Source organism: Procambarus clarkii, chromosome 23 (genome assembly GCF_040958095.1).
Source record: "Procambarus clarkii isolate CNS0578487 chromosome 23, FALCON_Pclarkii_2.0, whole genome shotgun sequence".
Lineage (NCBI taxonomy): Eukaryota > Metazoa > Arthropoda > Malacostraca > Decapoda > Cambaridae > Procambarus > Procambarus clarkii.
In genome coordinates, this window is record NC_091172.1 from 26,651,808 (window position 1) to 26,670,646 (window position 18,839).

Genomic DNA, 18,839 nt, shown 5'->3' on the forward strand with positions numbered 1-18,839 from the left:
ATGACGTACCTAGGGCTTGGTAATTACTTTATCCTTGTTCTTTCTCATTTTCTTGTTCTTGACGATATTCTCATAATGCATTCAACACTTGCCAGTGCTGGTTGTTGATCATCTGCTCCGGTATGACAATCATCATGCGAGATGAGGAACATTATTTTCACTGAGCCAGTTATAGACACACACTATGTAATCCCCCATATAGTCTATGGCAGCTGTATAAATGTCCAGGTACCTTAGTATCACACAGCTGGCTCTTGACACACACTATGTAACCCTTCATATAGTGTAGGGCAGCAGCAGGTGAGACGGGAGAGCGAGACTAAGGTGTGAAGGGGTGTTGCAGGGGGTGGAGCTGGTGCACAACATGAGTGCTGGAGTGGTGATGAACGGCCTGGACCTGGTGATCAGGAACCTCCAGCGACGACACTCCGGCTCCTACACCTGCACGGCCGCCAACACTGAGGCCCGAACCACCAGCAACGCCGTCCACCTCACCGTCAGGCGTAAGTGTGTGTTTTTTACTATTTGTATATCTGCAGAGTCGAGCTATTAGCTCTTGGACCCCGCCTTTCTAACCAATTTATTTTTCCTCCATTATGTCTCCTACATACATATATATATATTTCTCTCTAACACACACACACACCCAGGAAGCAGCCCGTAAAAGGTGTTTAACTCCCAGGTACCTATTTACTGCTAGGTGAACAGGTACAAGACGATGAAAGAAACTGCCCATTTGTCTCTGCCTAGTCCGAGAATCGAACCCGGATCACGGGATTACGAGTCCCGCGAGCTGTCTATTCAGCTACAAGACCACTCGGTGTGTGTGTGTGTGTGTGTGTGTGTGTGTGTGTGTGTGTGTGTGTGTGTGTGTGTGTGTGTGTGTGTGTGTGTGTGTGTGTGTGTGTGTGTGTGAGTAAGAGTGAGTATTTCATAATTCTAATTCATTTAGAATTCCTGTGAGTGCATATATATTATTAAATGTTTTCACGGGCATCATGTAAATATCTTCCAGTGCAATACGTTCCTGTGCAATATCTTCCTGTACAATATCTTCCTGTACAATATCTTCCTGTGCAATATCTTCCTGTGCAATATCTTCCTGTGCAATATCTTCCTGTACAATATCTTCCTGTGCAATATCTTCCTGTACAATATCTTCCTGTACAATATCTTCCTGTACAATATCTTCCTGTGCAATATCTTCCTGTGCAATATCTTCCTGTGCAATATCTTCCTGTGCAATATCTTCCTGTGCAATAACTTCCTGTGCAATATCTTCCTATGCAATATCTTCCTGTGCAATATCTTCCTGTGCAATAACTTCCTGTGCAATATCTTCCTGTGCAATATCTTCCTGTGCAATATCTTCCTGTGCAATATCTTCCTATGCAATAGCTTCCTGTGCAATATCTTCCTATGCAATATCTTCCTGTGCAATATCTTCCTATGCAATATCTTCCTGTGCAATATCTTCCTATGCAATATCTTCCTGTGCAATATCTTCCTGTGCAATATCTTCCTGTGCAATATCTTCCTATGCAATATCTTCCTGTGCAATATCTTCCTATGCAATGTCTTCCTGTGCAATATCTTCCTGTGCAATATCTTCCTGTGCAACATCTTCCTGTACAATATCGTCCTATGCAATATCTTCCTGTGCAATATCTTCCTATGCAATATCTTCCTGTGCAATATCTTCCTATGCAATATCTTCCTGTGCAATATCTTCCTGTGCAATATCTTCCTGTGCAATATCTTCCTATGCAATATCTTCCTGTGCAATATCTTCCTATGCAATGTCTTCCTGTGCAATATCTTCCTGTGCAATATCTTCCTGTGCAACATCTTCCTGTACAATATCTTCCTGTGCAATGTTTCCTTAACTCAAATGTATAAATCTTTCACCATCACTATTCACCGGAACTTTCGACCAAACAATTACTATAAGTTCGTTCATTTTAAGAGGATGGCAGGGGGGGGGGTGTGGTGGTGGATGGTCTCATATCCATCCTCCGTACCCACGTGGAGACCCGTACACTCTAGCTCCCGGTCCCAGCCGGGTGCTATGAGATTCCTCCTCCAGTCCCCCCCCCCCCCCCACCCCCCAATGGGGGTTCCAGCTGATGGTCACACACCACAGATTATTCGCTCACTTGATGGAGCCAAAACGTTTCTACTTCTCAAGATTTCATTCATTAATCACTATTAATCTTGCAGATAACGTCATCATCTTCACTCCATTGCGTCAAGATAAGTAAGTCTTTAAGGGGCCTGACGGCTGAGTGGACAGCGCTCGGGTTTCGTTGTCTTAAGGTTCCGGGTTCGATTCCCGGCGGAGGGGGAAAGAAAGGGGCAGAGTTTCTTTAACCCCTGATGCACCTGTTCGCCTAGCAGTAAATAGGTACCTGGGAGTTAGACAGCTGCAATATAGGCTGCTTCCCAGGGGATGTGTAACAAAAAGGAGGCCTGGTCGAGGGCCGGGCCTGCTACTCTGAGCTTTGGACCCCTCCCCCCCAACCTGATGCGACCCCTCACGCTGATGTGAACCACAGCCAAGAGAGGAACCAAGAAACATCCTGTCTTCCAATTTCTGCTTTGTGTACAACAGCCAACAGTGAAGTAATAGTGACCAATCATCGCTTGTGTTGAATAACTTAATGGTCCGAAAGTACTGGATGTGGTTATTGTCCCATTTTACACTACTTCTATCTGCTTAATACGAAGTATGTCTCATGCCAGTTTGTCTCAAGGTGCTATCAACCATAGGAGGGTTATTAAGGCCACCAATAGCGTACTGACCAATCGGCAAGTATTATTAAGTCTTCCATTGGCCCCAAGGATCAACGTCCCCGAGGCCCGGTCTCTGACCAGGCCACCCTAACAGAATAAGAGTAGAGCGGATTCCCAGTTCATGTACACCAAAGTGGAACGAAAATTATCATTTGAAAGCGTTAAGCCATGATTAATTTTTCGTTACTCACCGTTCACATATCCTTTCCACGAATAGCACGTGGCAAGGATACATGAACAGGATGTATGAGTAAGGATGGAACGGGATAAAGGAATGGTCCCGGGCCACTTAATTGTCCCATCGGGGAATCGAGCACAGACCTGCAACAAACAATAAATAACCCATACATATAATGGTTACCCCAGGAGAACCAGGCAACACCCCCCCCCTTTGGTTACCGATTGACTGATAAAGATTAAACCACCGAAAAGGTGGCACGGGCATGAATAACCCGTAAGTGGAGATGCTTTGCAGTCATAACCAGTACCAGTTGTTGATACTGGATGGATGGGGGGGTTCTCTATCGGCAATACCCGTCACCCACTGACCTGTAACTCAATTTCTGCACGCATTCCCATCCAGTATCAGACCTACCACGAGTCTCTGGCCTTCAAACACACACACACACACACACACACACATACACACACACACACATACACAAGCACCGAGGCTGGACCAAACACGTGACAAGTAGATCTTTGAACTACAAAACTATTGTCCCCCCAAAAAGGGGGACCAATATTTTATAGCATTTCTGTCACTTCGGCCATTTATCAACTTCCTTTGTGTAACTTCTATTATTTTGTGATGGGGGAAAAAGACTTGTAAGAATTGATGCCTTTTGAGCACTTCTTGCTTCATTGACGTAGTGATTGTTATTGATTATTGTTAACATATATATATATATGTCTTTCAGGTTTCGAGAACGTGGCTAAATTTATATATAAGTTATTTATTGCTCATAGGGATGAACATGCTTCGCTGAAGTTGCTACGGGGATATTGTTGGTATAGTTAGTGGGTGTTGCTGTAGTTGGTGTAGTTAGTGGGTGTTGTTGTAGTTAGTGTAGTAGTTAAATATACTTCATCATCCCAGGTCACTAATATAGAACCACCTTAAGCAAAAATCGTAAATGCATCACTCGACAATATTACCTCTCGCTCTCTCTCTCTCTCTCTCTCTCTCTCTCTCTCTCTCTCTCTCTCTCTCTCTCTCTCTCTCTCTCTCTCTCTCTCTCTCTCACACGTATTTTTTCATCTGCAACTTGTCCCTCCGCCAGCAGCCAGAGTGCAGCATCCACTCCAAGCATCCTCATCTCCTCACAATGACGCCTCTCACCCCCTTAGTCTTTTCCAGTCCTTCCATTACTCTCTCTTCTCCTTCCTCCTCTCTTTATTCCATGTTTGCTACCTTCTATACAGGTGGAGAGGGAAGAAGGCTTCTAACCCATGCTAGTAGGGCTAGAACTCTCCTTTACCACAGCTCATATGAAGATCTTCCCCTAGAGCACGATCCACACTCTGGTTTACAACCAGGCCCCCATTTTCTGTTGCGCTTTATTCAAGGACATTCTCTTCCATCTTATATATACCGCATTTTTTACGCTATCGACTAAACCGTCAAAATGACGGTGTTCTAAGTAAAAATAAACCATTGTAATAGTGACGTTTATGAGAATCCCTCTAAATGCACCGCTAATTTAACGTAATCGACCTTAGCGTCGAAAGTCCTCTGCTGGGGTGAGATAAATAGCACCGTATTACCGACGGTCTAATGAACATCGGGTTCCATAAGTTAGCTTGATTGCTTGGGCTCGAACGCTTCTGGTTAGGAGGGGAAAAAAGACATCAAATTTCGACTTCACTCGTTCGAGCGACTTCACTCGCTCGAACGCCTCACTGAGTCATTCGAGTGAGTCCCAGGAGCACCTGGGACACACTCCTGGGACCTGGGACCTGGGACCTGTGCCCAGGTCTCTACACGTTATAGTAACAAACGTTACAAATGCGACCTACTGTGGACATGTTACGGGTCACAAACATCCCCGTTTTCTATACATTAACCTCCATAGGTTAGGTGGAATGCTTAGGTTGGTAGAGTTTGTGGTTAGGATAGAATGTGGGATTTTTGACGGAGTGGCAAATCCTTAGACGCAGGAGCACCGTGGCAGACTGGTTCTTCTATCAGGATGCCAATCTGAGGGTGTCCAGGGTTCGAACTTCGACTCAGGAGAGAAATATCTGAGGGAGTATGTTAATTGCAATTCAGGTGTAATTAGGACCTGCAGTGTAGCCACACTAACGACGGTGTTAATGTGGTTGACAACGTTACCTGCCAATAACTGGAAACTCACCTTACACTCTAATACAGTCCAGGGATTTATTGAACAATCAATAAATCCCTGAGATCTGTTAAACATATAGTCCAGGGATTTATTGATTGTTCAATAAATCCCTGGACTATATGTTTAACAGATCTCTCGCCCTGTCCATGGAGGACAGAAGAAAATGTATATATGCCGGTTAGCATTGTAAATGTGTGGCCACGTCTGTGGTAGAAAATAATAATAATAATAATAATAATAATAATAATAATAATAATAATAATAATAATAAAAACTCCCTCATCACGGTCGGGACTTATCATCAGTCATTTGCGAAACCTGTACATCTTCCAGCAATTTTTGTCGCAAGGTTTACATTTTGTAAACAGCATACGATCCGCGAAACGTCACATTCCGTCACAAAATGTCTGAATCCGTCACGAAACGTCACAATCCGTAACAAAAAGTCACAATCTGTCACGAGGCATTACAATCCGTCACATAACGTCACAATCCGTCACGAAGTTTTACAATCCGTCACAATCAGTCACATAACATCTCAATCAGTCACATAACGTCACGAAGTGATACAATCCGTCACAAATCATCACAATTCGATGTTGTTATTGTTATAAACTACTGTGTATAGCGCTCTAAGCTAATTAACTTTTTGTTTATGAACGCAAACAAAGCCGCCATGTTTGTTGAGAGATGTAAAGGTTTCGCAATTAGTTGCTGAAATGCTTGAACAATCTTGACGCTGATATGTGGGTGTGACTCCCATATAGTGTGCCCCCAATCAAGAGCACAACGACACATATATCTCAGCGACAGTGAGTGACAGTGACAATGACAGTGACATTGACAGTGACACTGGTCTGCAAAATAGTGTCACCTGTCTATCCCCCATTTTAAAATATTGGGACTACGTTTCGCCTTTTTTTTTTTTACCCCACAAATGTGGAATTCGCGAGTGTTTTCAATAAAACAGCAACAGCGAGGTGTAGAATTGTGTGGGTGGTGGGGGCGGGGGGAGAGAGAGGAGTGGGGAAGAGGGAGAGAGGGGGAAGAGAGGGGAGTTAGGAAGGGGAGGGGGAGACAGGGGGGGTGAGAGGAGTTTGCCGAGTCTGATAATGTTACAGATACACACATATATATATATATATATATATATATATATATATATATATATATATATATATATATATATATATATATATATATATATATATATATATATACCAACCAACCAAGTCTGTATATACCCGCAATACCAGCAAGGTTAAAAGAAAACAAAAAATCAGGCTCACAAAAAATTAACATACTAATAATCAAAGCAGAATTAATTTTGGTTCATGGACAATTGTTATTGGTGCTTCACGCCGGCGGAAGCCTGGTAGCTCAATCATCGCCTCTCTCATTATCCACGATAGACGCGGTGTTCAATTCTCAGGATCGGTTTCCAAATTTTCAGAGTTGCGATTGTGCGTTTATAAGATCTACTGCAAATCTTGCTCTTGACTACGTAATTCGCTTGTTGACTTGTGATCAGACTCCATTATTACTGCTGCCTGCGTTTCAGCCCGTCAGTAATCTCCATTTTTTTTGTTTTTCAGTATCTACGTAGGATTACTATTGAAGCGTTTTATCTTTCTAGGTTCTGATATGACAGATTTATCTGTTTGCGTGCGTGCGTGCGTGTGTGTGTGTGTGTGTGTGTGTGTGTGTGTGTGTGTGTGTGTGTGTGTGTGTGTGTGTGTGTGTGTCAATGTGTTGTTGGCGTGCTGGTACTGGTGAATACGTCTTGACCTGTTGCTGGCACTGGTTCGTGTCCTACACTCTCATTCTAACTCAGGTGTTGTCTCTCTCTCTCTCTCTCTCTCTCTCTCTCTCTCTCTCTCTCTCTCTCTCTCTCTCTCTCTCTCTCTCTCTCTCCTCGTCTCTTGGTCTCGACCACTCTGGAGGGTACACAACCTTCCAATAACCCGCTCATTTGGAAGGCTCATCTGATATTAACATCTTCACGGAATACCGAATTCCTTTTAAATATTACGGTCTCATCGATTACCGTACTCAGTTGAGAAGCGAATGTTATTAAGAGGTCCTTTCTTGGCTCGAACTGTGGCCATTTGTCAGTCTTTGTAGTGAAAGAGGTACTGGACAGCATAAGCTGCTGGAATTAATGTTTATATTCTTACCTTATGAAACTGCCTGGCTTGGCTACCTTGTGTGTGTGTGTGTGTGTGTGTGTGTGTGTGTGTGTGTGTGTGTGTGTGTGTGTGTGTGTGTGTGTGTGTGTGTGTGTGTGTGTGTGTGTGTGTATGTGTGTGTGTGTGTGTACTCACCTATTTGTGCTTGCGGGGGTTGAGCTTTTGCTCTTGGTCCCGCCTCTCAACTGTCAATCAACTGGTGTACAGATTCCTGAGCCTACTGGGCTCTATCATATCTACATTTAAAACTGTGTATGGAGTCAGCCTCCACCACATCACTGCCTAGTGCATTCCATCCGTTAACTTCTCTGACACTGAAAAAGTTCCTTCTAACGTCTCTGTGGCTCATGTGGGTACTCAGTTTCCACCTGTGTCCCCTTGTTCGCGTCCCACCAGTGTTGAATAGTTTATCCTTGTTTACCCGGTCGATTCCTCTGAGGATTTTGTAGGTTGTGATCATGTCTCCCCTTACTCTTCTGTCTTCCAGTGTCGTGTGTGTGTGTGTGTGTACTCACCAAGTTGTGTTTGCGGGGGTTGAGCTCTGGCTCTTTGGTCCCGCCTCTCAACCGTCAATCAACAGGTGTACAGAATCCTGAGCCTATCGGGCTCTATCATATCTACACTTGAAACTGTGTATGGAGTCAGCCTCCACCACATCTCTTCCTAATGCATTCCATTTGTCCACCACTCTGACACTAAAAAAGTTCTTTCTAATATCTCTGTGGCTCATTTGGGCACTCAGTTTCCACCTGTGTCCCCTTGTACGTGTTCCCCTTGTGTTAAATAGACTGTCTTTATCTACCCTATCAATTCCCTTCAGAATCTTGAATGTGGTGATCATGTCCCCCTAACTCTTCTGTCTTCCAGCGAAGTGAGGTTTAATTCCCGTAGTCTCTCTTCGTAGCTCATACCTCTCAGCTCTGGTGGCAAACCTTTGAACCTTTTCCAGTTTAGTCTTATCCTTGACTAGATATGGACTCCATGCTGGGGCTGCATATTCCTGCATTATGTGAGTATGTGTGTGTGTGTGTGTGTGTGTGTGTGTGTGTGTGTGTGTGTGTGTGTGTGTGTGTGTGTGTGTGTGTGTGGGTAGCCACCACATACCTGCTCCTCACCTGAAGTGCTCATATAAGAATCCCTCGCATATCAAGCATTTATTAATACACACTTTAGTAATGATTGAGAGATGTGTTACGAGTGTGAGTACTGAAGGCCAACAATAACAGTTGTGTTGTCGCCAGACGCGCCGGTGTGTGCCGGGGACAAGCGGGAGAGGACCCAGGGCGCCGCCAGGGGGTCGACGGCAGCGGTCAAGTGCACAGTAGAAGCTGAACCCTCACACGACCTCACCTGGACGTGGATCAGGAAGCGGGCGGATGGCAGCGAGGAGGAGGTGCCTCGTGAGGACGTGAGGAGTGAGGGACTCACCTCCAGTGTCCTCCTCACACCTCACACACCCGACGACTACGGTAGACTCCTCTGCAGCGCCGCCAACGCCGTCGGCAGTCAACTCACAACCTGCGTGGTGAACCTGGTGCCGGCCGGGCCCCCAGACACGCCCACTAACTGCTCTGCCACCCCTGGCAAGCCGCCCACCGCCCACTCTGCCACCCCAGGCAGGCCGCCCAACCACCCCTACACTGCCTCCCTCTCCATCACCTGCTTGGAGGGCTTCGACGGAGGACTTCCCCAACACTTCCTGATGGAGGTGTGGCAGCAAGGAGACCTCATCGCTAATATGACCAGGTCAGAGAACCAGCAAGAAACTAGTTTGCTTGTACCTAAGTCATGCATGAACGTAACTTGTATGTAAGTAACATGCAAAGTACTTAATTAACTTTACATATACGCTACTTGGTCCCCCCCCCCCCTTGGCTGGGCGCCTTCATTTGATAATTACTTACTTGCTTATATTTGAAACTACTTTTCAAGGATCCCAATTAAATATAGTGACAATAAAGGACGAATTTTCCGTTGTTCTGTGTTTTACTAATATGTGTGTGTTCAAACACACACACAATTCGCCTTGTTATAAAACAACATCTTTAGCTTTTGGGGGTAACTTTACTGTCAAGGTAAAAACAATAATTTCTAACTTAATGTTAAATTAATATCACTCGAAAATCAACTTAAAGAACTGCTTATATCTACTTGTACTCAGTAAGGGAATTAGGGAACTGCAAGGTTAAATACAATTGAGCAACAGACTACTAATATAGAGTAAAGATACTATTTACGAATTGGCAACGAAACGGCAAACTTGAGTAGGTGTCTCTTAGCTTAGGTTGATGTCGTCAGTCGTAGTTGGAGTCGAAAAAATTAAGTTGGACTCGTCACACTTAGGTTGGATTTGTTAAACTTAGATAGAGAGACCAGTATGTACTCTATTTCACCAATCCTATTAACCCTGTCATCAACACTGCTCCACCAACACTACTCTCCCCAACACTGCTCTATCACCATTACTCTCACCAACACTGCTCCACCACCACTACTCTCCCCAACACTGCTCCACCACCACCACTACTCTCCCCAACACTGCTCCACCACCACTACTCTCCCCAACACTGCTCCACCACTACCACCACTACTCTCCCCAACACTGCTCCACCACCATCACCACTACTCTCCCCAACACTGCTCCACCACCATCACCACTACTCTCCCCAACACTGTTCCACCACCACCACCACCACTACTCTCCCCAACACTGCTCCACCACCACCACTACTCTCCTCCCCAACACTGCTCCACCACCACCACCACTACTCTCCCCAACACTGCTCCACCACCACCACCACTACTCTCCTCCCCAACACTGCTCCACCACCACCACTACTCTCCCCAACACTGCTCCACCACCACCACCACCACTACTCTCCCCAACACTGCTCCACCACCACCACCACCACCACTACTCTCCCCAACTCTGCTCCACCACCACCACCACTACTCTCCCCAACACTGCTCCACCACCACCACCACTACTCTCCCCAACACTGCTCCACCACCACCACCACTACTCTCCTCCCCAACACTGCTCCACCACCACCACCACTACTCTCCCCAACACTGCTCCACCACCACCACTACTCTCCCCAACACTGCTCCACCACCACCACTACTCTCCCCAACACTGCTCCACCACCACCACTACTCTCCCCAACACTGCTCCACCACCACCACTATACTCTCCCCAACACTGCTCCACCACCACCACTACTCTCCTCCCCAACACTGCTCCACCACCACCACCACTACTCTCCCCAACACTGCTCCACCACCACCACCACTACTCTCCCCAACACTGCTCCACCACCACCACTACTCTCCCCAACACTGCTCCACCACCACCACCACTACTCTCCCCAACACTGCTCCACCACCACCACCACTACTCTCCCCAACACTGCTCCACCACCACCAAGACAAATAATATTCCTCCTAGTCTACTGCCTCCAATAATCACCTCTTTACGCTGACCTAATGAGTCGCATTTTGAGGCGCCGGGAAAAAATACAGAAGCATTTAATTTCCTCTGAATGGCTAGAGTTTCTTTCCTGTGGGGGAGTAAAGTTGAGGTTTTTAGACGCGGGGTAAACTTTCTTTGCCGTTTTGGACATTTTCAGAAATATTAACATTTTTGTTTAATTCAGTAATTATACCTTTTTCCGTATAATTTTTATAACCATGTATACTTTTTATTGTCGCAATTATACATTTTTGTTCCTTTTTATTAGCTAATACATAAAGTTTTTTACTTGTTTTAAGTAAAATATTAAATTGTAGACTTGTCAGCTGAAGGATTATATTTTATTTTAAAATAAAAAAATTGCTTCAATAATGTATAATGATAGATTTTTTTGGGGGGGTTAATTTTTTTTGACGGCATTGACAATTTTAAAGAAATAGAAAGTATAAAAATGATGTAGTAAAATATGGATTTATGTCGACATTCACTGGTGCACTGTCTACCTTGAGGTGCTTCCGGGGCTTAGTGTCCCCGCGGCCCGGTCGTCGACCAGGCCTCCTGTCAAAGTTATTCACTGTAACAAAGTCGTTAATGAATGTTCACTGTCTGGCTTTTTTTGTAGATTCATTTATAGCTGAAATATTTTTTTGTAGAATTTTTTATTTTTTTTCCTTTTATAATTTTCAGAAATTTTTTTAAGAAAAAATTTCAGAATTTTTATTTATTTATTTAGGGCAATTCAATTTAGGGCAATTTAGGGCATCTCCATAATATGATGTTGTGTGTTCTGAATAGTTTTTTGTGTAGTTCCATATTATGTAGGTTTATTTTGAACAGTTCCATGTTCTGTAGTCTAATTTTGAACACCTCACTGCTCTATAAATAAATTTTGAGCACCTCTTTGCTCTGTAATTTAATTTTGAACACCCCAATGCTCTATAAATTAATTTTGAACACCCCAATGCTCTATAAATTAATTTTGAACACCTCTTTGCTCTATAAATTAATTTTGAACACCCCAATGCTCTATAAATTAATTTTGAACACCCCAATGCTCTATAAATTAATTTTGAACACCTCAGTGCTCTATAAATTAATTTTGAACACCCCAATGCTCTATAAATTAATTTTGAACACCTCAGTGCTCTATAAATTAATTTTGAACACCCCAATGCTCTATAAATTAATTTTGAACACCTCAATGCTCTATAAATTAATTTTGAACACCTCTTTGCTCTATAAATTAATTTTGAACACCTCTTTGCTCTATAAATTAATTTTGAACACCTCTTTGCTCTGTAATTAAAATTTGAACACCTCTTTGCTCTGTAGTTAAATTTCCCATAGTACTATATTACTTAACTAAATGTCTCACCCCAAAATATTTAATCTGATGGTCCCCCTTGCCCGCAGCGAGTACCCGGAGTGGGTGGTGACTGATCTGCGGGCGGGCGTGGGCGTGTCTCTGAGGGTATCCGCCCACAACGCCCGCGGTAGGAGCGACCAGCTAGTGATGGAGGTACACACGACCAGCGCCCAACAGCATGCGGCTCCTGGTAAGGCCAGATATGACCCAGTTGACCTTTGACACCCGTTCGAGACAGTTCCGAACTTGTTTCGGACGGGCTCCGAAGGCCATAACCCTTTTATTCCGGTGATTTATATATTTGTTCTGACTTGATAGCTTGTTCTCCTGGTTTGAGAGCTTGTTCTCCTGGTTTGAGAGCTTGTTCTCCTGACTTGAGAGCTTGTTCTCCTGACTTGAGAGCTTGTTCTCCTGACTTGAGAGCTTGTTCTCCTGACTTGAGAGCTTGTTATCCTAACTAGAGAGCTTGTTCTCCTCACTTGATAGCTTGTTCTCCTGACTTAAGAGCTTGTTCTCCTGACTTTAGAGCTTGTTCTCCTGACTTGAGAGCTTGTTCTTCTGACTTGAGAGCTTGTTCTCCTGACTTGAGAGCTTGTTATCCTAACTAGAGAGCTTGTTCTCCTCACTTGATAGCTTGTTCTCCTGACTTAAGAGCTTGTTCTCCTGACTTGAGAGCTTGTTCTCCTGACTTGAGAGCTTGTTCTCCAGACTTGAGAGCTTGTTCTCCTGTCTTGAGAGCTTGTTCTCCTAACTTGAGAGCTTGTTCTCCTGACTTGAGAGCTTGTTCTCCAGACTTGAGAGCGTTGTTCTCCTGACCTGAGAGCTTGTTCTCCTTACTTGATAGCTTGTTCTCCTGACTTAAGAGCTTGTTCTCCTGACTTGAGAGCTTGTTCTCCTGACTTGAGAGCTTGTTCTCCAGACTTGAGAGCTTGTTCTCCTGACTTTAGAGCTTGTTCTCCAGACTTGAGAGCGTTGTTCTCCTGACCTGAGAGCTTGTTCTCCTGACTTGAGAGCGTTGTTCTCCTAGCGTCATGAACTTGTTTATGAATAAATGGAGGAGATAACGATGTTATTTCACTCTTATGACGACTTTGATCGTTCCTGAAACCAGGGGTTCAGAGATTTGAAATTCCCCGATAAGCCCCACTGGCTGGTAATTGGTAATTAGCGCTAATGAGGATAATACGCTACGATCATTAATTGACCGTACAAGACTCATAAAAGGCAATTTGGCTTTGTTGGAAAGGGAAGGGTTAAAGAAAACGGAGGAGAAAGGGAGGGTTAGATATATAGTTATTTCGTGAAGTGGAAAAATTCGCGCGCACACGCACACACTCTCTCTCTCACACACACACACACACACACACACACACACACAGTTTCAACTGTAGATACGATAGAGAAAAAAAGTCGTGTCGAGTCAGTACATTAGAGAACCGACGGTTAGAAAGACGGAGTCCAAGAGCTAATACCTCGATCCTGCACAAGACAAATAGTAAATACAGCCCCGCCAACGTGCAAATGCGCTCAAAATACACGAGTGTGACCTGTTCGCTTAATCGAAAATCACACAAGATATTTGTTCCCCACATTTGCAAGTCATATCTCTTGTTATGGTTTAATTACCACCGTGATAGACACCGCTGGTGGCCGCTGGGGGACCGCCGGGGACCGCTGGGGACCGCTGGAGACCGCTGAAGACCGCTGGGAAAAGGTGTCCTTGTATGTTTACCAATTCCTGTCCTAAAGTATGCTCCTCATTCCACACCTGACTTCAACAGCTCTATAACCCTTTACAACTGACACTCCACAACTGACGCTCCACAACTGACACTCCACAACTGACGCTCCACAACTGACACTCCACAACTGACACTCCACAACTGACACTCCACAACTGATGCTCCACAACTGACGCTCCACAACTGACACTCCACAACTGACGCTCCACAACTGACACTCCACAACTGACACTCCACAACTGACACTCCACAACTGACACTCCACAACTGACACTCCACAACTGACACTCCACAACTGACACTCCACAACTGACACTCCACAACTGACGCTCCACAACTGACACTCCACAACTGACACTCCACAACTGACACTCCACAACTGACACGCCACAACTGACACTCCACAACTGACACGCCACAACTGACACTCCACAACTGACACTCCACTCAACTCAATTTTGTTGATAATCTTTTCATCCTGTATTTTTCACGCAGTAAATTATCTGTCTCTGTCTCTTTCTCTAACTTTCTCTCTCTATGTTTCTCTTTGTGTTCCTTTCTCTCTCTATTATATCAATATAATGAAACGATATACAAAAATTTCTTTTAAACACATTAAAATCAAATTAAAGTATTAAATTAGATAAAATATAAAATTTAAAAAAGAATTAAGCATTTTCACTAGTAGATCATATGTAATGTAAATATTATGAGTAAAATAAATATATAATAAGCAATCCAATCAAGGAATGAAAAAAAAAACATGGAATAAAATTATTAAAGTTATATTAATAAAATGTTCATGAAAATATGCTCAAATTAGCTCCGTTTTCTCTAAATACACAAATAAGGAAAATGGCTTTTCATCAGATGCCGCGGGCGTTGTGGACATCCCGCCCATCCTGGGAGCCGCCCTGGGGCTGGTGGGCGTGCTGCTGCTGCTGCTGATAGTGGGCGTGGTCGTCGCCAAGAAGGTGAGGACCCGCCGACGCCCGCAGAAGGTCTCCATCGAAGTGCCGTTAACGCCCACGATGGGCGAGGGCTTCGACCCTGACGTCGTGGCTTCGATCCAAAGACGCCCTCCGAGCCTCGATGTCATCCCGCAGGACGACGACCAAGACGACGAACGCTCGTACGAACACCATCGACTGCACGACGACGATGATGACGATGATTCGGAGTCGCAGACGCCGCGGGAGTCGTGCCCGTACATACACCGGGCTTGCGAGGGACAGGAAGACAGCGATATCTGCTCTTGCGGACACCGGCGGCTCGGTAGAGACCACCACCACCACCACCACCACGCCATGTCCCATGCCAGCCACAACAGACAGGTGAGCTCCTAACTCTTCCTTCTAGCATCACATTCTCCGTCTTATTCTCAAATGTATATATGACATATTAAATGTTCTTTTGTTGATATGTAATTAATACAATTTTTGTTTAAATTTTTCTGAGCCATATTAACTGAGAACATTATCTATGTACTGACTGAAGCCTCTCTCTCCCCCTTGTTAGGATGATGCAGTTACTGACACTCAGAGCGAGGACTCCGGAGTGTCAGAGTCGGAGTCTGACTCAGAACTGAGGGAACTCATGTCAGACGATCAGGTCGAGGCGGTTATCCGACAGCATCCCGATAGCGGTCGAGCCTACGTCACGTACTCGCAGACGTCACCAGACGCAGAAATGCGTCTGGGCTCCGCTGCACATCTGGACCTCAGGGCCAAACCCTTGCCTTCAGACCTCCATTCCAAGAAATCATCACCCGTAGAAATACGACTAAAGCCATTTGTCTCCAGAGATTATAAGGCATCTCCCCTCTCGGCTGCGGAGTTGCGTCATAAGCCAGCTTCCTGCAGGGAGCTGAAATTGGTTCCTGCGTCTTCCGGGGAGGTTCGGACTGCGAGAGCTTCCCCTTCAGATGTTCGAGTGCCGTCTACGGTCGGAGAATTGACAGCTGAAGATACCTGGGGTTCGAAACCTCCCACGACGCAAAGAGAAGTGATATGCCTCCCTATTTCGCCAGGAGAGGCTCAGAAGTCACACACCAGCCTCGAACGGAGATCGAGAGAGGCAGCCAATCGCTCACAGCCTAAAAAGACTAGCCAAAAAGTGCGCCCAGTATCGGCCAAAGACTTACAGTGTGTGCATGTATCCAAAGACTTCCCCGTGCAAGACCAAAGTAAACACAGAATGAAAGAGCGATCAGATAGAGGGAAGTCTGTTACTCTAGTGGAGGGGGAACACGGGGAAATTATGTTAGTAACCAGAACTTCAGAGGGAAAGAGTATGAAAGGTGGCAGCAGACATTGTGCGCCAGTGTTTCCTAGTGTCAAAGTTTCGGACTCCTGTGAGAGCCAGGCACTGCCCACCAAACCCGTGACTCTCCCTAAGGCCGCGGCCAAAAACAGCAGGACGAAGGCCTTGAGAAAAGCCATGGCGAGGAAGGACGGGGTCTTGGAACACCCGTCGAACCTTCCTCCCTCCGTCGCGGCCTTGTACAGCCGGTCTGAAGAAGGTCAGACCGTTGTCAGTCCGGCAGGAAAGCGCACTTTCCACACCCCGCCCAACCCAGACGTGTGCAGGAGGGAGAGTTCCGTATGACCCCGGCCTACTGACGACCTTCCTGCACCTTCTGTGTGACTCTCACCATTCCCACCGACAGAACTCCAGCTGTCCCGCCGCAAGAGAATGAAAAGTTCCATTTCACCTCATCCATAAACAAAATTATTAATTAAGCAATGTAACCCCCACCTGAAGTGGGTTATAACGAGCATTATTTTGTATCACTAATTACAGCCTATAATTGTGTTGGAGACCTCAGGGGATTTAGCAACTCTGACCTCTGCCAAAGAGCTTTTTTTTTTATATATACATAACCTCAGTTATTTACTCACAAACTTCCAATCCAGGTGTATGTGTTAACAGGCAGGTATCCTACCAGGTACAGTTTAATTGACTCGTCAGCCGGTGAACCATGGCTTCGTACTTGCATGTCCATTTTCCTTTAAGTGTCTGTCATAAGTTACAGGGATAACCTGTCAAGTTCAGAGTCATACATATATATATATATATATATATATATATATATATATATATATATATATATATATTGTTTTCATATAAGTGTGTTGTTTTTGTATTCGTGTAATGTTATGAAGAAATGAATGAGATAATATTTTTTTATTATGAAAAATGTATAATGGGTTTATTACGTTGAGCTACCTCCAGGTCTCTATTATATTGTTTAGTTTAATTAAATGTTTGACTGTATGTATGTACACGACAAACACAGAAGCGCATACACACACACACACACACACACACACACACACACACACACACATACACACACACACACACACACACACATACACACACACACACACACACACACACACACACACACACACACACACACACACACACACACACACACACACAGATACATACACAAACACACACACACACACACACACACACACACACAGATACATACACACTCACATACATGTTATCATGTGTCCACATGTGCCATGATCTTTCATTCGTGTGTCTGTGTGTGTGTGTGTGTGTGTGTGCGTGTGTGTGTGTGTGTCAACTCTCACACATACCTCAATACATTTGTCATTATAAAATACAATGAATGACCAGTATTGAATCTTCCATCGTGTACAATGCCAATACATTTCTCATATGCATAATAAATATATAATTTATAATGAAAGTAATGTTATTTCATTAACATACTGTGTTATCGCGTGTTCTTCGCTTCCCTGAACTGCTGTTCATCGATTTCTTGTGTTTTTGTGAATGTTAATGCATGTCCCTCTTTGATTTGTTAGTTTCATTTGTTCTATGTTTTTATGTCGGTCTAATTTGTCTAGGTTGTGTGCTTGTTATGATTTGTTTGTTTGTTTGATGTTTATTGTCCCGTCGTTTGCGTCTATGTCTGAGCACCAGGCACTGTCTGAGTGTCTGTCTGTCTGCTAGTCAATTTCTGCATATCTGGCTATGCCGTCGGTATGTCTATACGTCTCTATATAGTACAAGTTTAGCTATATCAGTCACGCCTGTGTGTTGGCATCTGTCTATATTCCTTAATGCATCTGTTTATTCAAATATGGACTGTCAATACTCATGTCTGAAGTGCAGGCGATGAGTCACAATAACGTGTCTGAAGTATGTTGACCAGACCACACACTAGAAGGTGAAGGGACGACGACGTTTCGGTCCGTCCTGGACCATTCTCAAGTCGATTGTGAATGGTCCAGGACAGACCGAAACATCGTCGTCTCTTCACCTTCTAGTGTGTGGTCTTGAGGTTATCTTGAGGTTATCTTGAGATGATTTCGGGGCTTTAGTGTCCCCGCGGCCCGGTCCTCGACCAGGCCTCCACCCCCAGGAAGCAGCCCGTGACAGCTGACTAACTCCCAGGTACCTATTTACTGCTAGGTAACAGGGGCATTCAGGGTGAAAGAAACTTTGCCCATTTGTTTCTGCCTCGTGCGGGAATCGAACTCGCGCCACAGAATTACGAGTCCTACGCGCTATCCACCAGGCTACGAGGCTACGAGGTCTGGTCCTCATGTCTGAGTGTACCTGTCAATATCCCATTATTTCTGTAACTGGATTTTCGCCTGTTTTTCTCTCTCTGTCTCCACAGAGAAAATATGTGACTTAAGGTTTTAGTGTACTTCTGAATGTCAGGAAATACAAGTTGTACAAGAGAGAGAGAGTCAATTGAGTTCAGTAAAAGTGATAGCAACGTTAGCCTCACATTCACTGAAATCCCCCTAGAGCAAGGAAACGTCCCTTCCCTTCCTCCTAGATTGGAAACATGCAAATGTCACTCCCTATATAGTTAAAAAAAAAAAGGTAGAAATAGTCGAGCAGGAAACTAGAGACCAACAGCCAGCCCACGCA

The 18,839-nt window shown here is 44.6% G+C and overlaps 1 protein-coding gene across 2 annotated transcripts in view; it reads left to right on the top strand.

Moving 5' to 3' along the window:
* LOC123749013 (nephrin) overlaps nt 1–17,640 on the top strand; it is a 129,568-nt gene extending 111,928 nt beyond the window's left edge. For both annotated transcript variants that reach the window (XM_069330003.1, XM_069330004.1), the window contains 5 exons: nt 344–503; nt 8,572–9,076; nt 12,216–12,358; nt 14,781–15,244; nt 15,429–17,640. In XM_069330003.1, coding sequence (XP_069186104.1) covers nt 344–503; nt 8,572–9,076; nt 12,216–12,358; nt 14,781–15,244; nt 15,429–16,517 — 2,361 coding nt within the window. In that variant the 3' untranslated portion in view covers nt 16,518–17,640. The remainder of the gene's footprint in view (nt 1–343; nt 504–8,571; nt 9,077–12,215; nt 12,359–14,780; nt 15,245–15,428) is intronic.
* The last annotated feature ends 1,199 nt before the right edge of the window (nt 17,641–18,839 follow it).